A 23,964-nucleotide genomic window follows, 5' to 3' on the forward strand; every position below is an offset into this window, starting at 1 on the left:
CGGTGAAGATTAGATTTTGAGCATTCTATATCAATGTTTGAGCCCATAAACAATAGTATCTGCATTTTGGAACTGAAGTAAGTCAACACAAGAACCAACACATGTTATACATCATTCTCTCCATTATCTTTCAACTATCTCTTTTTACAAATTTAATAAATACATAATTTAATTTGTGAATTTACGTAAGTTCCACACAAATTTGTTATAGATTTTTACTGCATTTAAGCCAAATCCCATCAAATTTTATAAAAGTGATAGAAGTAAATTTAATTCACACGGGCAATTACCTTGAAGCGAATTATAAGCCAAAAAAAAAAGGTGGCAAGAGCTAGTCTGCATACCTCTCAAACTATTTCTTATTGTTAATGTCCCTTTAAACTTTTTTCGCAGATTAAAGTTTAGAATTTTAAGACGAAAATAGCCTTATAAATTCTGTTAAAAAGGGTATAAAAGAAAAACCAAAAATATGATCCTGCCTTTAAAAAAAAAAAAAAAAATTAGAATTTTAAATTATTTTTATTTTTATTATTCTTTGACAAATTTTAATAATTTGGGAAGGTATTGATGCAAATTGAAGTGTGAGGAGATAATGAGAATCCCTATTCCCTTCTAGTTTGAGAGACGTTTGATTTTTTTTGAAGAAAATAAAAAGATTCGCCTTAGCCGTTAAGAAAGCCAAACACATGCACTTCAAAAGCAAAAACCTTTGGGCTCCTCTAAACAGAGTTACGCTGTGAATCTTTAGTTGAGGAAGGTGAAGATTGAGGCTTTCAGGATCGGAGATCTAACCGGAGCTGGGACTCTGTTATCTGAAGAGAACTCCCTGACTTCGCCTCCGTACTGATTACCTTCATCCAATTTCATCGCCGTTAAAGCTGAGGTAAATAAAATATATATATATTATTGTTTCATTCTTTTTTCTTTTTTTTTGGGTGCCTTTTTCGTGTTGTGTTTATGTACCATTCAGAAAAATCATAGGCGTCACAGGTCTTGAAAAAGTGATATATATATAACTTCTTGTATTTCTTTGACAAGTTAAAATAGAAAGCAAAAATGGCATATCCTCCAAAATGTTTCTCCATTAATTCTCCACCGACCTCCCTCTGAAATTTCTTTTATTGTCGGTTTAATTTCTCCTCTCCAAATCGTGTTAAAGTGTTGTGGCTGGGGAAGAGCGTATTTGAGGAAGGAGACCGGGAGTTCATGTCCGGTTCAGCGTGAGAGGCGGTGTCGATATTTGGTAAAAGGCCTCTAAAAGTTTTAGTCGAAGCGAGGACCGAAAGCGACTGGTGCTACTTGTGAAATGAATTATGATGCGGGAAGGCAAGAGAGTTAATTTAGTCATTATGATTTGTTCGGTTTGTGGAATAAGTATTTTGTTAGGAAACTAAATATGTATTACTAGAAATAGAAAATATTAGAATTGAATACTTGTTCTAATTTATAGTTTGGTAGCAACACATATTTTATAATTAGAATTGAACCACAATTACTAAAAAAATCATATGATTTCTAACTTTTCCAAAACTCAAATTAAAGAAAAAAAAAAAAATTGTTGAAGGTGCGAGGGTGGCTGTGCCACCCAGGCCCTACTGTGGGTGGATTTTTTTTTTGAAAAACCTTGTCTATTCCTTTAGACAATTCCATTCCAATGGTCTATTCAACAAACCAAGCGGGCCCTTAGTTTTATACTTTTATTAAGTAATTACGCTATGAACATAGTTTTTTTTCAAATTAGGTTGGAAGAAATTTCTCAAACATATTTTATAAAAATGGCATGTGTCACTTTTCATATGAGAAGCACATTTTTTAAAATTGCAAGGACAAAGTTGAAAGAAATTTTATTCAAAAAGCATATACTTCTCCCATGCTATTTAAAAAACATGTTTTTTTCACAGGAAAAGTTATATATGTCATTTTTATAAAATAGGTTGGAGGAATTTTCTCCAACCCAGTTTGGAAGAAAACTCTGTCCTTACGTTACTAGTGTTAAATATATTAGAAAGCGAAAGGAGGGAGAAAATAGAGAGAGAGAGAGAGTGGAAGCATATAAGGACTACATTGTATTGACTAGTTTATATTCTCTTCTATATTATGATATGTTTACATAACTCTTTATTTATAAAGAGAGAAGAAGTAGTGGGCAAGAAACCCTAAACTAAACCCTAAAATCTATAAGGAAACATAATAAAGTATAATAATATCAAATACTCTAACAATTAGTATTTAATTTTTAAGAGTGTTGATATTTTGTAATTCGGGTTTGGCCAAAAGTCAATTATATTATATTTAGGGTTTTGTTTAAAGTTTATTTTAAGTGTTTTGTATTGCTATGGAAATATTAAAATGGATGAATTAAACGGATTTTTTTCTTTGATGTGACTCCTTGAGACTTTACCAAACTTTCCTATGTATCTTCAAATTGTGTGTTGGATCGATTCTTTGATTATTTCATCTGAAAATTAGTTGGCTTCTAGTAAGAGAATGCAAAGTTTTTTATAACATTTGAAATCGCATCTCATATGTTATAATAGCCTCTATGTGAGCAAAGCAGCACCTATGTACATCAATAGTGTAATTCAATCATTTTCTTCTTTCCCTTCCTCTTGAGTTGTGCTGCTGAATCCCTTGAGAGCTTTTCACTAAGTAACAAAGTTGTGTGGCTGAAACGACCATGGAGTAGCCCAGATATATTGAAACTCCTTCCTTAATGCATGCAGGGCCGTAGTTCATTGAGCTTCCTCAGAATATCAGAAGCAGGAGAAAGAAGAGTTCAAAAGAAAAACATGGAAGTGGTATACCCTCTTTCTGCTGAAAATGATGCAACTGGTATAATACCCCCTCTCTCTCTCTCTCTCTCTGATTTTTGGTGACTTGCTTCATGTTCTTTAGTGTATTAATAATTGTCAAGAAGTATCGAAAGTAGTGGATTCTGATGCTGCGACTTGGACACATTTGGAGTTGGCAATTTAAATTTCGCAACAATGTACAACTTGCAAGTTCAATTCTAATATTGCAACCAACAGTTTTTCCTGAATATCTTTTACAATAAGCAGATGTGTATGAACACCGACTTACCAATAGAACTGTATGAAAAAGATGCATGGCCAGAATTCTTGCTTGCATTTCAAACATGTATTTTTGAGTTAAAATTTATTAATGTTTTAAAATAAACATAAAGGTTAAATATTAAATTAGTCCATGGGGTTTCATTACTTTATTTTTTCCTTCCTAAGGTTTCATTTTTATCACAAGAAGTTCCTGTGGTTTTGATAATAGACCAAGTTAGTCCTCCGTCAGTTGACCGTTAGTTGACTTAACGGAATTCCACATGGACTAATCAAATGTTGACACGTGGCACCTACTTATTACTATTATTTTTAAAAAATTAAAAAAAAAAAACAAAAAAAAATTGGGGGTGGCTCTTGGCCATTTGGGGGTGGCCGTGCCACCCCCAATTTTTTTTTTAAAATACATTTCTTTTTTAATTTTAAAAAAAAAATTAAGTAAGTGTCACGTGTCATCATTTGATTTGTCAACGTAGAATTCCATTAAGTCAACTAACGGTCAACTGACGGAGGACTAACTTAATCTATTATCAAAACCACAAGGACCTCCTGTGATAAAAATGAAACCTTAGGGGTAGAAAAAATGAAGTAATGAAACCACATGGACTAATTTAGTATTTAACCCTAAACTTAAAAACCAGCATGATGGAATACTCATTTTGGGATTACGTTGGAAAGTAAAGTTTTTATAATCAAAAATAGCTTTATAGCAAAAGCTTTAATTTTTTTTAAAAAAATTTAAAAATTGCGTTTTGATAATTTTTATAGTAAAAAAATCAAATAAATACTTTTAAATTTGAGAAAGCCTAGGCTTCATTTTCCTGATCATATCTCAATCATCTCCATATATATATATATATATATATATATATATATATATATAAAAGAGAATGAGGCTTAACATTTGTTTTTAATTTATTTTATTTTTATCAAAAATGTTAACATTTCTCTCTCTATCTCTCTCTGATTTAGTATGAATTGTCGAAAAGTATCGAAAGTAGTTTATTAATTAGGATTAGATTTGGAAATTTTAGAATTACGCTACTGCGCATGCAAAACGCTCTAGACCTATGATTGAATAAATAACTATTAACAAAAAAGTATCACAATATAATGTTTTCTTCTTTATCTTTATTTTTATTTTAGAAATCGTACGATCAACTAGAGATCTCCCACCAGCTCATTATATATTTCGAATCCAGAATTTCTCATTACTCTTAGAGATGAAACAGGAAAAATGTGACTTTGGCCAGTTTGAAGTTGGCAGCTACCAATGGTGTGTCTTGACGACCCCATCTCCTTTCAGCTGTTTTGTTTTTTTCCCCTTCCTTTTTCTCATAAAAATATCTGCATTTTTTCCATGTCTAGGAGATTGGTACTCTACCCAAATGGGAAAACGAATAGTAATGGCAATGGTCACATTTCTCTATATTTGGGAATAGCAGGTACCAATGATCTTTCACTTGGGTGGGAGGTTAATGTGAACATAAGATTCTTTGTGTATGATCAAATCCGAGACAAGTACCTGAGTGTTCAAGGTACCTGTGCCCAAAACTTAGTTTTTATAGTATACTCTTTCTTCTTCTTTTTTTTTTCTTTTTTTTTTTTTTTTCCTAATCTATAGTATACTTTTTTACTCCATGATTAATATTAGATTTAGAGCATATTTGGAATTACGTTTGAGAAATAGAACTTTTAAGTCAAAATGCGCTTTTTAGCAAAGATGAGTGCTACACATCCCAAATTTTCTTTCCAAAAGTTAGTTCCAAAATAATGTGTCATCATTTCATGAAATTTATTATTTTGGGAAGTGTATCACCAAATCATGAGATGATAACACATCATTTGGGAACCAACTTTTGGGAAGAAAATTCAGGATGAGTAGTATTTCTCTTTAGCAAAAGCTTTATTTTTAAGCTTTTGCGAAAAGTTCGTTTTGGCTATTTTTAGGCTTTTTAGACCCTTAAAAGTACTTTTAATTTTTTTTACCAAACGATTACTTTTTTCTTCAAACGAGCTTTTTGAGTATTAAACGCATTTTTAGGCTCCTCAAACGCAATCCCAAACAGATCCTTAGAGTTGAGTTTAAGTTTAAAGCTCTACTTGCAATTTGTCCATTAGGATATTACATTGCTAATATATTTATGTTGAAATTATTATATGTGAGTTTACAATTGCTTGTGAACCTCGACAACTCAGATGCAAATGGGAGAGTAAGACGCTTTCATAATTTGAAGACCGAATGGGGATTTGCCCAGTTGCTTTCCCATGAGACTCTCAATGATCTATCAAATGGCTATCTTGTTGATGACACGTGTGTCTTTGGGGTGGAAGTTTTTGTTATTAAAGCTACTGGTAAAGGGGAGAGTTTGTCTATGATAAATAAGCCTCAAAAAAATTATTTCACTTGGAAGATTGACAAGTTTGCTGACTTGAAAGATGAAGTTTCTTACTCAGAGCAATTCACTGTTGAAGGTCGAAAATGGTATGATTGGAGTTTTGCTCTTTTTTATCAATATCAAGTAGGTTAACTTATTATGTTAGTTCACAACCTTTATGTTTATATCTTGGATATAGGAAGTTGCAACTCTATCCGAAAGGAATTGGAAGAGAATCAATCCCATTCTTGTCTCTCTTTCTCGTTCCGGATGGTTCAAAAAGTCTTTCATCTAACAGAAAAGTGTACGCAAAATACAAGTTACGTATAAGGGACCAAATCAATAGTAATCACCTTGAAAAGACAGGTCCGTTCTCTTGACTTCACAACAATATGCTCGTAACTTTCATTTCTTTTTTACCGAAACATAAGACAATTCTTTTGAAAATTTACATGAAAAACCAATCGAAGAAAATCTAATAATATGACAAACTCTTACCTTACAGTGGAGTACTGGTTCTCTGATGACAACACTGGTTATGGTTTCCCCAACTTTTTGGCACTAAGAGATCTCACCGACACATCAAAGGGCTACTTGATTGCTGATACTTTGTTCATTGAATGCAAAATTGATGTCATATCCGCCGTTAAGAATTTCTCCTCAAATTAATATTATGTTTAAATTGGATAAGTATAATAATCAAATAACCTAGTTGCTTTATATCCATTTTTAGTCCATTTCCTTTTATCATTTCATTTATGTTTATTCAAGATATTAAATTTTTTATTGTTTAAGTTTATCAATAGATGTATGTTAGTCATCATTTTCTCAATTATCTTTCAATTATTATTATTATTATTATTTTTACAAATCTAATAAATTTATTATTTAATTTATAAATTTATGTGAGTTTCATACAAATTTAATGATGAATTCACTCATTTATTATACGAAAGTAAATAAAAAAATAGAATGAAAAATAATTTTTCTAATTAATAAGTGGTACGATTGAGGCCTATATATCTATCATTGTAATCAAACAATTCAGACTATGCAAGTATGGATCCGGCTTACATGCTGTTATTAAAATAACAGCATGTATGCTGTAGTTGAATCAACGGTCAAGATTGAATTTTAAAGTTGACTTATTTTTATAAGCATTTAATAAGAGAGAAAAAATGAAAAAGAAATTTTGAAAAATTCAATCTTGACCATTGATTCAACTACATCATACATCCATTGAGATGCGTGTTGAGTGTTTGATTTTAGTGACCGACTAAAAGACTCTTCACATTACTACTATTCACGCAGCGGTTCATTTGCCCTGTTTTCTACGAGTTGACGTGGTGCTACATCAAAAAGGCTAAACCACAAGAATTTACTACTTTATTAAATTGGATTTACTTGGGTGCTGTAAAATAAAAAACACATTGTCAAATTTTAATTTGATTCTTAAAAAAAAAAAAAAATTAATTAATTTGAAAATTTGAAAATTTTTATGAAAAAAAATTTATTGTATTCAGTTTAAAAAACTATAATACATTTGTTATACATTTTTTACTGCACTTAAGCCCACTCATTTACAAATAAGCAACAAAATTGTTTTTTCTTTTCTTTTCTTTTCTTTTCTTTTAAGCGAATCTTTCATATTTATTTATTGAAAAAAGATCAAAAGAATAAAACCCTTCCATCAGAAAGCATAAAGCTCTAATAAACTATAGTCAAAGCTATAAGGTTACAATGTCATAGAGACAAATATAAAATATTACAATCAAGTTTTATCGATGACTTTAACATTTGCTAACTCATTTCCAAACTTCAGTTATAGAAAATATATGTTCTAGGCATACTCAATTTAATACATAGGTAACCCATATTCCTAACTTTTATTTTCCTGGCCACAAGAGCAAAACCCGCACACCGAAACTAATCCTCCTTGACCAAAAGGCCCGGACAAAAACTTTCACCCTCAAAGATCGCTCATGAAAACAGATTTAAGTAAACGTCAAACCCTTATTACAAACAAAAACACAATAAAAACCAGCAAACAGTTACAACAGTCGAGCCCAACCGATTCCGGAGAGGCGAAGAGCGGTGCAGCACGGTAGAAAGCGGATGGAGGCAACACAGCATAAGCAAAAAAGAGAGAGGGGAGAGTAGAAGGGAGGGGAAAGAAGGAGGGAGAAGAGCTCCCTCCTCCCCACACGTCTGGTTTTTTCTCTCTAGGTCCAGAGAGAAAACCAGCAACAAAATTGTTAATGTCTTTCAATATTAGGAAAAATACAAATTTGACTATAAATTTTTTTAATAAAGCAAAAATATTCTTATAAATTAAAAAAATGAGAAAAAAATAAATAAAAACTTAAAAAGAATTTAAAACCTAAAAACATGTCCTGCCATTTCTATTTTTTTAGAATTTTTTTTTTTATTAAGAGTATTTTTGTATAAGTGTTTAATTTTTTTTTTATTAAGAATATTTTTCATAGCTTTTATTAAATTTTTAGGGCTAACTACTTTATTAGTACCTTGGTTTACATTTTTTTATTTTTTCTTTCTATGTTTGCAAAAGAGCAAAATGTGATACTTGATTTATGGGAAAATGCAAAATCGATACCTCGGTAGTTTTCGTCAATCTATATTGACGGAATTCCATGTCATCGCCACATGTTACTATCAAAATATGTCACGTATCATAAAAAATTAAAAATTAAAATAATAAAATAAACTAAACCTAAAATAAAATTAAAAAATTAAAAAGTTACAGGCGAGACAATCACTCCCGTTGCTAAGAAATCCACAGCAGCTAGTAATTGCCTTGGCCAACTCATCTCTCTCTATCTCTCTCCTCTTGCTGTCTTCCAGATCGAATGAAGGTTGAAGGTGATCTATCACCTACAGCTTGGTTGAGGATGGGTTAGCCGTTGACTTTAATACCCATCTCTCTCTGTACGTGTAAGAGATGGGTTTTTGAGATTTGAGTCTGCAGGTTAATTTACTACAAAAAAGACATGCATATCTCTTTTGAGATTTGAGTCTCAATAGGAATTTCCCCTACCAGATGGTTAAAAGTTAAAACCAAGTATGATATCCTTGAGGTTAGAGCACTCCGATACATTTGAAGGAATTCTATACCACCCAATGAATTATCGGACAAATCTAACATCTCTAATCTGGTGGGATTTCATGGCTAAGCTCTGTTTGAGGAAAAAAAAAAAAAATTCGGCTTGTTAAGAATATTATGTTAGGGTTATATATTTTCTTATGTGTTCTAGGTCTACTAGGTTTACCTTTCCTTAGTCTATTAGGTTACTTGCTTATTACTCATAACATCTCTATAAATAGAGGTCTCTGTAATTATTAATTATCAATTAATATCAATACAATGTAGTTCATTGTGTGCTTCCGCTCTCCCTATTATTCTTCTGCTCTTCTGTATCTCTCTATTATTCTCATATGGTATCAGAGCATTCTAACATGGTATCAGAGCTACTTTTCTGTGGCCTTCAATAAACGTCTTTTCTGGCGTTTTCCTTTTGACGAATTTCAGTCTTGTCGTCCTACATCAAGCGCTGCCAAATTTTCTGCTGCCCGTAGTCTCAAAATCGTGCCAGCCTATAAATCCGTAGCCGCCACACACAAGTACACAACCTCATCGTAACCTAAAGGTGCTATCGATTTGTTCACGCGCCGCCATGCTCGGTGAATCAGCCAGGTTGCGGCGCCATTTCATAGATCTTTCGCCGGTAGTCTCAATTCCGTCTAGAAGGCCAAAGGTTATGGGACGCGCCTCCACGAGCCGCCTCAAGTTCCAATTATTCCACCACTGCCATTCTGCCACAGACCTCCATGGTGGTTCGATCACTACTTTCCGCCCACCAATCGATAGATCTCCTTCAGGTGACTCCAGAACCGCCGATAGAATCCCATTCCGACAGTCCACACTCCCTCACGTGCCATCCGAAGTCACTGCGCGTGGGATTCACGCGCCACAGCGCTATCGCAATGTCTAGTGCGTGCACCACATGCGCCAGCGTCTACTTCCCTTCTAGCAGCCATGTGGCAACCTCTCAGGCAGCCACGTCAGCCCTACCACCACATCATCACAGCAATACGTTAGCAGTGCCACGTCATCACCTATGCCACATCAGGCATAGTCCACGTCAACCCTAGGCATGTCAATAGAATGGACACGTCAACGACTCTGCCATGTCAGCACCTTGCCATAGTTGACTTTCTTAGGTTGAATTTTGACTTTGAGTTTCTACAGTGTTGACCGTTGATCGTTGACTTTGACTAGACTCAAAGGTTACCAGCCAGGTGTTTCGCACTCAATTTTTTTGTCCTGATTTTAAATTTGTAGTCTATTTTTTACTTTTGGCATCTCTATATGGCAGAAAACAAGATTTTTCTCCAAATTTAGGCGTTTGTTTTGTGCGGTTCAAGTCAGTTCATACATTATTCAATTCGGTTCCACAACCTTTTTCTTTGGCGCAGTTCAATCCAGTTTATTCTTCTTGCGGTAGGCACTCTCGGGTTAGATCAATCTTTCCTCAGGCTCAAAGGTTTTCAGGCCAAAGAAGCCCCTTTCAACCGGCCCACTTATGCCTTCTCAAATGCCGCCATCACCGGTCACTACAGTCTCTCTTAGGCCTTTGATCCATTACTAGTGAGAATTTTTTGGATTAGACTTTTCAACGGTCCAAAGGTTTCAGGCATGATTAGTCTCTTCAACTGGCCCTTTTTCTCCCTACTTAACTGAGCCGACTGGGCGAGACAATCTACTAGTTAGAATTTTTGGGTCAGACTTTAGCTCAGCCGACCAGGCGAGACGGTCCAAGGATTTTCGGCATGATTAGCCTCTTCAACCAGCTCTGCTTATCTTAGCCGACCAAGCGAGACGATCTACTAGTTAGAATTTTTGGGTCAGACTTTAACTCAGCTAACCAGGCGAGACAGTCCAAGGGTTACGGGCCAAAGAAGCCCCTTTTTAACTGGCCTTGCTTTTCTCATCTAACCCGGCGAGCTTCTTAATTACTAGTATATGGTTTTCAAGTCAAATTATAACCAAGTGAACCTTAAATGCATTGTTCAATTGACGCAGAATCTGCTGGTCTCTAGCAATTTTTATGGCGTTATTTCGGCAACTCTTTTTCGGCGAATTCAACTCTTTCTTTCCCTTTATTTTATCCAAACTTAAGCTTACACCTTGAGTTTGAGGGGGAATGTTAAGAATATTATGTTAGGGTTATTTATTTCCTTATGTGTTCTAGGTCTACTAGGTTTACCTCTTATGTGTTCTAGGTCTACTAGGTTTACCTTTCTTTAGTCTATTAGGTTACTTACTTATTACTCATAACCTCTTTATAAATAGAAGTCTTTGTAGTCATTCATTATCAATTAATATCAATACAATGTAGTCCATTGTGTGCTTCTGCTTTCCCTATTATTCTTCCACTATTCTATATCTCTCAATTATTCTAACATGATATCAGAGCATTCTAACACGACTAATCTACAGTGTGTATGAGAAAACATGGGGAGGACCTAGATATTAATTTCCGGTGTGTATTAGAATGACGACCAATACCAGCTCGTGAAGTGGACAAGAATATTAATTTTTTTTTTTAAAAGGTTAGTTTATTTTATTATAGTAATTCCATTAGACTGAGGAAAACAACCGAGGTATCGATTTTGCAATTTTCTTGTATGTCAAGTGTCACATTTTGCTGTTTTACAGACATTAAAAAAAAAAAAAATGGAGAGGTATGAACCGAGTTACTATAAAGAGTTGACCCAAATTTTTAAGAAAAAAGTACCTTTAAAGAGCACAATCTTTGAGCCAAACGCACTTCAAGAGCAAAAAACTTTGGGCTCCAGTGAACAGAGTTACGCTGTGAGTCTTTACAGGAAAGGAATGAAAGTTGAGGAAGGGGAAGGCTGAGGCTTTCAGGATCGGAGATCTAACCGGAGGTGGGACTCTGTTATCTGAAGAGAACTCCCAGGCTTCGCGTCCGTACTGATTAACTTCATCCAATTTCGTCGCCATTAATGCTGAGGTAAAGAAAAATTCTTTCATTTTTTTTTTCTTGTGCCTCTTTCTTGTTGTGCTTATATTCCATTCTGAAAACAAAGGCGCCACAGGTCTTGAAAAAGTGATATAACTTGTTGTATTTCTTGGAAAAGTTAAAATAGAAAGAAAAAGTCCGTAAATAAAAAATAATAATTTGAACGAAATTCGGCATATCATCCAAAATGTTTCTCTAATTCTCTACCCACCTCCCTCTGAAATTCCTTCGATCTCGGTTTAAATTCTCCTCTCCATTAATGCAAATCGTGTTAAAGTGTTGTGGCTGGGCAAGAGTGTTTATGTGTATTTGAGGAGGCTGTTCATGTCCGGTTCAGCGTGAGAGGCGGTGTCTGTGTTTGGTAAAAGGCCTCTAAAAGTTTTAGTCCAAGCGAGGACCGAAAGCGACAGATTCTAGTTTGTGAAATGAATTATGATGCGGGAAGACAAGAGAATTAATTAAGTCCTTAGTTTTATTACTTATATAAAAAATAAAAATAAAAATAAAAAAGTCATTATTTTTATTAAGTAATTACGTTATTAGTATTTAATTTAATTTTTTATTTAAATTTTAAGAGTTTGTGATATTTTGTAATTCAATCACATTATAATTTTTGTTCGGAGAATAATGAGTGTTTTTTGTACTGCTATGGAAATATTAGAATGGATGAATTAAACTGATTTTGTTCTTTGAGGTGACTCCTTGAGACTTTACCAAATTTCTTTTATATCTCTTTGGATTGTGTGGGTTGGATTTGGCCTTTGATCATTCAATTTGAAAAGTAATTAAGGTCTAGTGAGAGAAGTCAAAGTCACTTATGGCATTTAAAATTGCACTCTGCAAAGCATGTTCTAAGAGCTGTCTATGTGAGGAGAGCGGCACTGTTGCGCCTCAATAGTGTGACTCAATCATCTATCAAAGTACTTAATTTTAAGAGAAAAATATAAAAAAAAACCCTACAAATTAACACTTGTTTGCAATAGAGCTCCACAATGTTCAATATGTACTAAAGTAGTTAATCAAACTACCAAAATGTATCAAAAAGACCACTTATTTTTTTAAATTCCTATAATACTCCAATTCTTTTAACAAATAAAATAATAAAATAATTGTAAAAAAAAAAAAAAAAAACCAATAGGCGAATAAAAACAAATTTTTAACGGAATTTGACTCCAGGGGCAAAATTGTTTTTTTTTTTTTTTTAATATCTCAAGAACCTTTGATTTTACTTTCATACGATATGAAGCAATTTGTAATTTATGCTAACTACAATGACTAATTATTTATTTATTCCAAAAAACACTTTTTTTTTTTTTTTTTTTTGTATTTATTCGCCTTTTTTTTTGTTTTGTATTTTTTAAAAATTGGTTTTTTTTTTTTTTTTTACAATTATTTTATTATTTTATTTGTTAAAAGAATAGGGGTGTAATGGGAATATAAAAAAATAAGTGGCATTTTTTATACATTTTGATAGTTTGATGGGTTACTTTAGTACCTTCTGAACATTGTAGGACTCTATCATAAACGGCTATTAGTTTAAAGGGTTTTTATTTTTATTTTTATATATATATATATATTTCTAATTTTAAAGGATACGATAAACATATAAAATTTTTATCACGAAATATGATAAATAGTGAAATTCGAAAATGATAATTCTTAGTTGCATAATGTCAAATTATGACCACAGTTCTTATTACACTTATTACAATAGCTGATACAAAAATATTATAAAATTAATAATTGTTCTCACCCCTATTCCAGCCTCTTATCCCAGTGTGTTTTTTACATGAAAACAAGAAATAAAACTGAATGAGCCGAAAGGAGACTCAGTAAGAAGAATTCATAAACATAAATAGTTTTATTCTTTATTCCTAGCTTTCTTTTTCTTTTTTTTTTTTTTTTTTTTTTTTAAAAAAAAAAGGAACAACATAAAATATATGTTCCTAGTTTTGAAATCGGAAAGCACATAAATTATATATATATATATTTGTAATTGTTGCCATCCTCACCCTCATGACGATGATGAAACTGGTATAGTACTCTCTCTCTCTCTCTCTCTCTCTCTCTAATTGTTGGCTACTTGTTGACTACATAAATTGCCCAAAGTCCTCCCCCCCTTCCCCTGCTATAATCTCAGAATATATATATATATATATATATATATATTACACAAAGGTTTCACAGGAAAGATTTGGAACTTTAAGAATTACTCTACTGCCCAACCCTCTGAAGTCTGACCTCTTATTGAATACACAACTATTAACAAAAAGTATTACAATAATAATTATCTTTATATCTTTTGAATATATTTTTTCCTCATTTTCTATTTTTTTTTTCTCAGGAATAGTACAATCAACTACAGATCTCCCACTAGCTCATGATCATTATACATTTCAAATCAATAATTTCTCATTACTGTTAGGGTTGAAGGAGGAAAAATGTCACTCTCGCTAGTTTGAAGTTGGCAGCTATCAATAGTGCATCTTCATGACTCTCTTTCTTCTTTTGGCTATTGGTTTTCTTTTTCTTTTTCTTTTAATATAAAAATATGAGCATTTTCGTTTTCATGTCTAGGAGATTGGTACTCTACCCAAATTAATGGGAACACGAATAGTAATGGTAACGGCCACATCTCTCTATTCTTGGCAATAGTAGCTGCCAATGATCTCCCACTTGGCTGGGAGGTCAACGTGCACATAAGATTTTTTGTGTTTGATCAAATTCAAGAAAAGTACCTTAGTATTCAAGGTACCTTTGCCAAGAACTTTGTCTAAATCTTAAGTTTAAAACTTTGATTGCATTTTGTCCATATATATGGATATAACTCTTGAATATATTTTATGTTGGGATTTGATATGTGACTTTACAATTGCTTGTGATCTTCAACTAGTTAGACGCAAACGGGAGAGTAGTAAGACACTTTTATAAATTGAAGACTGAATGGGGATTCGCCCAGTTACTTTCTCATGAGACTCTTAATGATTCATCAAATGGTTATCTTGTGGATGACACTTGTGTTTTTGGGGTGGAAGTTTTTGTTATTAAAAACACTGGTAAAGGAGTGAGTTTGTCCATGATAAGTGAACCTCAACGTAATTATTTTTCTTGGAAGATTGACAACTATACGGCCTTAAAAGATGAGGTTTATTTCTCTGAACAATTCACTGTTGAAGGTCGAAAATGGTAATCACGATTGGAGTTTTGCTCTTCTATATCAATCTCAATCAAAACTTTACAATCTGTTAGTTTACAATCCTTATCTTTATATTTTGGATATAGGAAGTTGAGGCTCGAACTGGAGCCGGCACATCTATATCTCTCTATCTGAAATTAGATGATTCAGAAAGCCTTCATTCCAAAAGAAAATTGTACGCAAAATACAAGCTGCAAATAAGGAACCAAATCTTTGGCAATCACTTTGAAGGGACAGGTCTGTTCTCTTAATTTTCACAAAAATATGCTCTGAACTATCATTTCTTTTTGACATGAACGAATGAAAATGTTCCTAAAAATTTACATGAAAAACCAATCCAAGAAAATCTAATAAATATGATCAACTCTTACCTCACAGTTGAGCTCTGGTTTTAGGAGCCCAACCGCTATTGGGGTTTCTGCAAGTTTTTCTCAAGAGAGATCTACATGACACATCAAATGGCTACTTGGTCGGTGATGCTTTGTTCGTTGAATGCAAAATTGATGTTGGAGGAGCATAGGGCTCAATTTGTTAATAGTTTTTAGAGGTTGATTTATGTTATTTGTTTGAAAAAGTGTTATGATGCATTGACATTAAAATAAAGTAATTTTGAGTGTTTTGTGTAATGTGTTAATATTATTGTTTTAAACATAAAAAACAAAAGGGAGAATGAAAAAGTGTTCAGTAACAAAGCCTGAATTTTACGAATTAAGATTAGGAGATTAGGAAATTTTGTCGTCTCTTTTTTCTTTGATGTAAAGGAAATTTCGTTCAAATCCATAGCAATTGTTAAAACTCCTATATTGTAAGAGTTTGAGAAATCTCTGAATGTTTTGGTTTCATAAAACCACAAAGGATTGAGAGCTTCGTACAGGAGAACACAAAAACAATTCACAAACTAAAGAAATACATTGGCGGAATAGAAAGTTAAGAAATAGGCCGCATAAGTGGTAGCTGAAGCAAATGGGACATGAAAATGTCTGTCAACCCTTCCCAAAAGGACATGAACGTCAAAAGGTCACTCCACTCTTCTTGAACCCTTGCTGTAAAGCTGTAACAGCCACCACACAAGTCTTCTGATGTAGGTCGGTGCGCATGGGAAGAGGGGGCAGATACAAGTAATAAAAAAATGGTGTCAGCCCGGGACGTCCGAATGAGGATACAAGCTCGTTTGAACAAGCAGTTACGTGATAGAAGAGCCACCGAGAAGCTCATCCGCTATCTCGTCCAAATGAGATTGGGAACGAGGATCAAACTGCTGTGTTTTGTTTTTTTCTCATGTTCATCTGGACAAGAAATTGAGTCGTCCAAACGAAGATTGCAAAAGCTGACGTATTAAATGCAAGAGTCCAAAAAGGAAAGACTTAATTGCTCTATTAAGGACTTTAATGAAGAAGTTCGCATCACACGGGCAATTACGATCAAGCCCACTCATTCACAAACACAACAAAGCAAAAAAAAAAAAAAAAAGAGTTTACCTTAGCCGTTAAGCTTATTTTTCTTTAGGACAAAGCCGAACGCACTTCAAAAGCAAAAAAGTATCAATCACAATCTACTTTAGGCCCTTTGGGCTCCAGTAAAGAGAAATTTGCTGCATATGAGTGGCTTTACAGGAAAAAAAAAAAAAAAGAATACAGTTGATGAGGCTTTACAGAAAAAGAATGAAAGTTGGGTTTTGTATAAATAAATCAAACCAATTGTTCCCAGGCAGGCGAAGCAAACGGCCATTGGAAGTACTCCTTCCTTAATTGTCAAAAACCCCTTACTACGTTACTTAGAACCGTCAGGAGAAAGAAGAATTCAAAAGAAAGACATGGAAAATAAAACTTGGCATCCTCTCCCTGCTGATCACAATGGTGCAACTGGTCTTCTCTCTCTCTCTCTTGCTCGCTCTCTGATTTTTGGTGACTTGCTTTATTTTATTTAGTATTAATTGTCAAAAAAGTATCGCAAGTAGTTTGTTAATTGTTATTAATTATATGTGCTGAATAAAATTACCCAAAATATTTCACATGAGAGATTTGGAACTATATACTTTAATCTTTTTATTTTTTATTTATTTATTTTTTTTAATTTTATCTCAGGAATGATACGATCAACTAGAGATCTCCTAGCACCTCATTATACATTTCAAATCAAGAATTTTTCATTACTGTTAGGGATGAAAGAGGAAAAATGTCACTCTGGCCAATTTGAAGTTGATAGGTATCAATGGTACTACATCTTCTGGACACTCCTTCTTTCAGCTATTGCTTTCTTTTTTTCTTTTTGTTTCAAATAGTAAAATATAAGAATTTTTGAATCCATATCTAGGAGATTGGTACTCTACCCAAATGGGAGAAAGAATAGCAATGGGAATGACCACATCTCTCTATATTTGGAAATAGCAGATACCAAAAATCTTCCACATGGCTGGGAGGTTAACGTGAACATAATAAAATTCTTTGTTTTTGATCAAATCCAAGACAAGTACCTGATTATCCAAGGCACCTAAGATTAAGTTTAAAGCTTTGCTTTGCAATTTGTCCATCTGGATATATATATATATATATATATATATATATATATATATATATATATATATATACCTTGCTATTATATTTAATTATGTTTGGGATTTGATACGTGACTTTACAATTGCTTGTGAACCTCAACAACTTAGATGCGGATGAGAGAGTAAAACGCTTCCATAACTTGAAGACTGAATGAGAATTTCCCCAGTTGCTTTCTCATGACATTCTCAATGATTCATCAAATGGTTATCTTCTTGATGACACTTGTGTTTTTGGGGTGGAAGTTCTTTTTATAAAAGGTATTTGTAAAGGGGAGAGTTTGTCGATGATAACTGAACCTCAACGTAATTATTTCACTTGGAAGATTGACAACTAGACGGCCTTGAAAGATGCGGATTATTACTCTGAGCAATTCACTGTTGAAGGGCGAAGATGGTATGATTGGCGTTTTGCTCTTTTATATCACAAGTAGTTTTACATATTCTATTAGCACACAACCTTTAGCTTTATATTTTGGATATAGGAAATTGAACCTCGAGTCGAAGGGAGGAGGAACTGGAGCCGACACATTCTTGTCTCTCTACCTTATGTTAGATGATTTAGAAAGTCTTGTTCCTAAAAGAAAAGTGTACGCAAAATACAAGCTGCGTATAAGGGACCAAATCAATAGCAAACATCTTGAAAAGATAGGTCTATTCTCTTTATTTTCACAAAAAAAAAAAAAAAAAAAAAAAATGCTATAAACTTTCATTTCTTTTTGCATGAACAAAAGAAAATGCTCCTAAATGTTTACATATGAAACCAATTTAACTAAATCTTATAATATGACCCACTCTTGCCTTGCAGTTGAGTATTGGTTCTGTGATCCCGACGGCTGCGGTTATGGTTTTGCCAAATTTTTGGCACTGAAAGATCTCATGAACACATCAAAAGGCTACTTGGTGGATGGTGGTTTGTTCATTGAATGCAAAATTGAGGTCATATCCGTAGTTAAGGATTTCTCAAATTAATGTTAGGATTTATCCGGAGAGACATATATTTGTTTGTTAATGTTTTTAGATAATACTTTTGTTTTGTTTTGTTTTTTTTTTTGTTTTGAAAAAGTGTTATGATGTAAAGATGTAACTTTTAAGTATTTTTTTTGTTTTGAGACATAAACTTTACCAGCTTTCTAAATGTTTTGGACTGTTATAGCATGGTAATAACGTTCAAATTAACGGCAGGCGTGTTGCTTGACATTAAATTTACTCCTTAATTTACCTCTGAAGTGGCCGTGGAAACAGTCGTATGTAAGCGTTGTGTATAAATTATAATGTATATAAAGAATTATTTCAGGGATTAAATTTTGCTGACTGCACAATAAAGTGCCTTGAGGCATGTTAAACAATTATCTTTAAATTATTTAAAAATAAAATAAAATAGAACCGGCAGCCTGCCCTCAATTTTTTTTTAAAAAAAATTAATTTGATTTTTTTTAGTTTTATTTTTTTGGTATATATAAATATTTTTGTTGAATAAATTCTTATTTTTAGTTTTATTTAAGGGATAGTGACATTTGAATAATAGAATGTCACATTTTAAAAGGTGACGCCTGAATAATGTGAATGTCACGTTTTGGAAGGTGACATGCACTATTCAAACGTCACATTTGAGAAGGTGACATTTTGACGCCGGAAAAAATTAGGATTGTTCTGATAGCGTATAAAAACAGCAGAAACTAAGATTTGAAGATAGAAAAGGGAATTCAGGAAGAGAGAAAATAACAAATAGGGAAGAGAAAATCTCTAAGTGCCCCAAATAAGCAAATAGAGAAATAACTTTGAAAGACTTAAATTTAATTGATAGTATAAACTGAATTCTTGAACTAGCAAAGACTAGATGCCTTTATATAGGCTAGGCATCTCCTAAATTAACAAGGAAAAGGAAAAGCACACCTAATTGGAAAAGGAAAACAAATCTTAATAGGAAAATAATCCTAATAGGAAAGGAAAAACCCAATCCTTATTGAAAAATGAAAACTAAAGCATAAATAATAAGTCTTCTTTATTATTATTATTCTCCTGCGTCACGTTTGGCCCGAAAAGACACCGTTTAGTGTCGTTTGTACAGTAAACGACACTATCTTTAAATACAGACCCTATGTTTAGAGTTTTTACCAAACGTCTCTAATGAATAATGACGTTTTTTGGACAACTCTAACAATATGACCAACTCCTACCTTACAGTTAAGTATTAGTTTTGTGGTTACAACAGCGGCTATGGTCGCTCCAAATTTTTGACACCATGGAAATCTTTGGGATGCATGAAAGGGCTACTTGGTGGTTGATGTTGTAGTTATTGAATGCATAATTGATGTCATATCCGTAGTCAAGGATTTCTCCAAAAATTAATTTTATGTTTAAATTGGCGAAATATGTAATAGAGAAGTGCTAGCTAGTGAGGAATAAATTGGGTATTGCGATATTCTTCCATCTCCATTTTTTTTTTTTTTTTTTTTTAAGGATATGCAATATTTTCATGGAAAATGTTAGGTGTTCTTCTAATGTTCTCCTGGTATTCTCCCAACTGTGATATGACTTTTAAAATCACTAATAAATTAAAAGTCAATAATGATAATATCAAATTTAACGGTGATTTTAAAAGTCATATCACAGTTAAAAAGATACCAGAAGAACACTTAGCATTTTCTTTTTTTATAGGATATAAATCCTATTTGCATGTTCTCAAAGTTTAATTTGTTCAATCCATTGCACTTAAGAGCACTAATCCACGAGAATTTACTAGCTAGTGAATTAAATTGGATTTGGTGTAAAAAAATAATTTTGAGTGTTTTGTACGGTGTATTAATATTTTTGTTTTAAACATAAAAAACAAAAGGGAGAATGAAAGTGTTTAACTAACAAAACCTGAATTTTACTAATAAGATTAGGAGATTAGGAAATTTTGTCATCTCTTTTTTCTTTTCTGTAAAGGGATATGTAAATTTTTTTATATAATATAAATCCTATTTGCATGTTCTTAAGTTGAATTCGTTCAATCTCCTAGACATGTTCTCAAGGGGCATTTATTTTAAGAGTTTGAGAAATCTCTGTTTTTGGTTTCATAAAACCATAAAGGATTGAGAGCTTCGTACGTACAGGAGAATACAAAAACAATTCACAAACTAAAGAAATACATTGGCGGAATAGAAATTAGAAATGAGAATACAGCCGTAGCTGTCAAGAGACAAGACACCATGGAGTGAAACAAGGGGTCCCATGAGCTGCTGCTGGGCGGCTTTTGAAGCCTGAAGTCATCTTGATTCATTGGATTTTATCCTTAACCATTAAGTACCTCCCAATTGTTTAGCCACGTTTCTGCTAAGAACATAACTTTAACATCTCACCATTCTCTCGACTTTGTTACTTTTTTTTCTTTTTTCTTTTTTTTTTTTTTTTCTTTTTTTAATCAATAAGGAAAGGTTACATGGGATCTAAATTGGAAAGGGGGTGGATTCTTAACAAAAGACTCAAAACATAATACAGTGAAAAAAAAAAAAAAAAACATTAATTAAAAAAAAAAAAATTATTATTATAATTATTATTATTATTATTTTTTAATCTTAGAGAAAAGTCAAGAAATAAGCCGCAGAAGCGGTAGCCGAAGCAATTGGGACATGAACCTCTAAATGTCCGTCAACACTTACCAAAAGGACATGAACCTCAAAAGGTCACTCCACTCTTCTTGAACCCTTGCTGTAAAGTTGTAACAACCACCACAAAGGTCTTCTGATGTAGGTTGGTGTGCATGGAAATGAGGGGCAGATACAAGCAATAAAAAAATGGTCTTAGCCCGGGACGTCCGAACGAGAATACAAGCTCGTTTGCAATTTAAATTAAATTAATTAATCAAGTGAAATTCATGGTCCAGATGTTTCCTTCCAAGTACTCTTTACTGTCAAAGCGAGTGCCTATTTAGGTTTGTATATATTAGGAAACTTAAAAAATTAATATGTTCGGTAAAAAATTTTAAAAGTGCTTCAATTCTTTCAATTTTTCATTCTAAAAATAGTCAAAACTTTAAAAATTATATTTTCCGATGCAAACCCAAATATGCTATGAGACTGCTTCGAATTCTTGCAATATATGGGATTTAATCAGCTTCTCAATACGAAATTATGGTGCAAAAGTCTAATCCACAAGAATTTAATAGCTCACCAAATTTACAAACATAACAAAAGTAAAAGAAATTCGCATGACACGGACAATTGCCATCAAGCCCACTCATTCACAAACACAACAAAGCCAAAAAAAGAAAAAAAAGAAAAGGGTTTACCTTAGCCGTTAAGCTTATTTTTCTTTAGGACAAAGCCGAACGCACTTCAAAAGCAAAAAAGTATCAATCACACTCTACTTTAGGCCCTTGGGATCCAGTAAATTAGAGAAATATGCTGCATGTGAGGGGCTTTACAGAAGGAAAAAAAAAAAGAAAGAATGAAAGTTGGGTTTAGTGGGCTAGTATAAATAAATAAAACCAATTGTTCCCAGGCAGGCGAAGCAAACGGCCATTGGAACTCCTTCCTTAATTGTCAAAAACCCCTTACGTTACTTAGAACCTCCAGGACGAGAAAGAAGAATTCAAAAGAAAGACATGGAAAATAAAACTTCGCATCTTCTCCCTTCTGACAATGGTGCAACTAGTCTTCTCTCTCTCTCTCTTGCTCGATCTCTGATTTTGGTGACTTGCTTTATTTTATTTAGTATTAATTGTCCAAAAAGTATCGCAAGTAGTTTGTTAATTGTTATTAAGTATGCTGAATATATAAATTACCCAAATGTTTCACATGATAGATTTGGAACTTTATACTTTCTAATCTTTCTTTTATTATTATTTTATCTCAGGAATGATTAGATCAACTAGAGATCTCTCAGCTCCTCATTATACATTTCAAATCAAGAATTTTTCATTACTATTAGGGATGGAGGGGGAAAAATGTCACTCGGGCCAGTTTGAAGTTGACGGGTATCAATGGTACTGCATCTTCTAGACACTCCTTTCAGCTGTAGCTTTCTTTTTTCTTCTTTTTGTTTCGAATAGTAAAATCTAAGAATTTTGGTATCCAAATCTAGGAGATTGGTACTCTACCCAAATGGGAGAAAGAATAGCAATGGAGAGGGCCACATCTCTATGTACTTGGAAATAGTAGATACCAAAGATCTTCCAAATGGCTGCGAGGTTAACGTGAACATAATAAGATTCTTTGTGTTTGATCAAATCCAAGACAAGTACCTAATTATCCAAGGTACCTGAGATTAAGTTTAAAGCTTTGTTTTGCTATTTGCCCATCTGGATACATATACATTCCTCGCTATCATTTTTAATTATGTTGGGATGTGATATGTGACTTTACTATTGCTTGTGAACATCAACATCTTACATCTCAGATGTGAATGGGAGAGTAAGACACTTCCATAACTTGAAGACTGAATGGGGATTCGCCCAATTGTTTTCTCATGATACTCTCAATGATTTATCAAATGGTTATCTTCTTGATGACATTTGTGTTTTTGGGTGGAAGTTTTTGTTATTAAAGGTATTTGTAAAGGGGAGAGTTTGACCATGATAAGTGAACCTCAACGTAATTATTTCACTTGGAAGATTGACAACTATACAGCCTCGAAAGATAAAGTTTATTTCTCTGAGCAATTCACTGTAGAAGGTCGAAAATGGTATGATTGGAGTTTTGCCCTTCTATATGAATCTCAATTTACAATCTGTTAGTACAATCTTTATCTTTGTATTTTGGATATAGGAAGTTGAGGCTCGAGCCGGAGGGAAGAAGTACCGGAGCCGACACATACTTATCTCTCTATCTGAGATTAGATGATTCAGAAAGTCTTCCTCCCAACAGAAAATTGTACGCAAAATACAAGTTGCGAATAAGGAACCAAATCAATAGCGATCATCTTGAAGATACAGGTTTTTCACCAAAAAAAAAAAATCCCATAAACTTTCATTTCTTTTTGACATGAACATAAGAAAATGCTCCTACAAAATTACATGAAAAACCAATTTAAGTATTTCTAATAATATGACCGACTCTTACCTTACAGCTGATTACTGGTTCCATGAATCCGGCCTTGGTTATGGTTTCTCCAAGTTTTTGGCAGTGAGAGATCTCAAGGACACATCAAAGGGCTACTTGGTGGATGATGCTTTGTTCATTGAATGCAAAATTGATGTTATATCCGTAGTTAAGGATTTCTTCTGAAATTAATGTTACTTTTATCCGGAGGGACATATTTTATTTTGTTAACGTTTTTTAGATTTTATATATATATTGAAAAGAGTTTTGATTCAAATGTAATTTTAACTTTTAAATATTTTATGTTTTAAGCTATTTGTTAATGTTTTTCTGGTGTAACACATGTCTGACAATAGGTAGCAGACCTAAATTGATCAGCTTTTTTATTGTTTTGGGAGTTCTAGCATGGTAATTACGTTCAAATTAATGGCATGCCTGTTGCTTGACCTTAAATTTACTCCTTTACCTTCCATGTGGCGTGAAAAATTGGAAATAGACCTATGTAAGGGTTATGTATATAATGAGTTATTTGAGGGATTTAATTTTGCTAGCTGCACAATTTTTTTTCACCACATATTTGACCATTGACTTTAGTATGATGCAAGGCCAAAAAGAAAAAAAGAAAAAAAAATTAATTAATTAATATTTTAAAGCTCAAAACCAAAAACACCAAAAGC

The 23,964-nt window shown here is 33.1% G+C and overlaps 1 protein-coding gene, 1 long non-coding RNA gene and 3 pseudogenes across 5 annotated transcripts; all 5 read left to right on the top strand.

Annotated features, from left to right (window-relative positions):
• The first annotated feature begins 748 nt into the window (after window positions 1–748).
• Window positions 749–6,118, top strand: LOC132190998 (uncharacterized). The gene is made up of 7 exons (XM_088510650.1): window positions 749–883; window positions 2,724–2,832; window positions 4,218–4,347; window positions 4,440–4,609; window positions 5,271–5,556; window positions 5,649–5,815; window positions 5,955–6,118. The coding sequence occupies exons 2-7, from the start codon at window positions 2,790–2,792 to the stop codon at window positions 6,116–6,118; spliced, it is 960 nt and encodes a 319-aa protein (XP_088366776.1). The 5' UTR covers window positions 749–883; window positions 2,724–2,789.
• Window positions 6,119–9,877: 3,759 nt separating this feature from the next.
• LOC132190389 (uncharacterized) lies at window positions 9,878–14,326 on the top strand. The gene is made up of 2 exons (XR_009441129.2): window positions 9,878–11,505; window positions 13,859–14,326. It is a non-coding gene; the product is annotated as an uncharacterized LOC132190389 (long non-coding RNA).
• Window positions 14,327–14,331: 5 nt separating this feature from the next.
• On the top strand, window positions 14,332–15,370 carry LOC148583883 (MATH domain and coiled-coil domain-containing protein At3g58370-like; annotated as a pseudogene). The gene is made up of 4 exons (XR_015909165.1): window positions 14,332–14,359; window positions 14,412–14,700; window positions 14,797–14,947; window positions 15,089–15,370. The product of XR_015909165.1 is annotated as an MATH domain and coiled-coil domain-containing protein At3g58370-like (transcript).
• Window positions 15,371–16,442: 1,072 nt separating this feature from the next.
• Window positions 16,443–18,273, top strand: LOC132190663 (MATH domain and coiled-coil domain-containing protein At3g58210-like; annotated as a pseudogene). Its single transcript, XR_015909144.1, has 6 exons — window positions 16,443–16,575; window positions 16,795–16,924; window positions 17,024–17,196; window positions 17,373–17,658; window positions 17,747–17,913; window positions 18,070–18,273. The product of XR_015909144.1 is annotated as an MATH domain and coiled-coil domain-containing protein At3g58210-like (transcript).
• Window positions 18,274–21,787: 3,514 nt separating this feature from the next.
• On the top strand, window positions 21,788–23,675 carry LOC148583884 (uncharacterized; annotated as a pseudogene). The gene is made up of 6 exons (XR_015909139.1): window positions 21,788–21,892; window positions 22,104–22,233; window positions 22,332–22,504; window positions 22,647–22,931; window positions 23,015–23,181; window positions 23,316–23,675. The product of XR_015909139.1 is annotated as an uncharacterized LOC148583884 (transcript).
• Window positions 23,676–23,964: the final 289 nt, after the last annotated feature.

This window comes from Corylus avellana, chromosome 9, assembly GCF_965113065.1.
Source record: "Corylus avellana chromosome 9, dhCorAvel1.hap1.2, whole genome shotgun sequence".
In the NCBI taxonomy this organism is placed as follows: domain Eukaryota; kingdom Viridiplantae; phylum Streptophyta; class Magnoliopsida; order Fagales; family Betulaceae; genus Corylus; species Corylus avellana.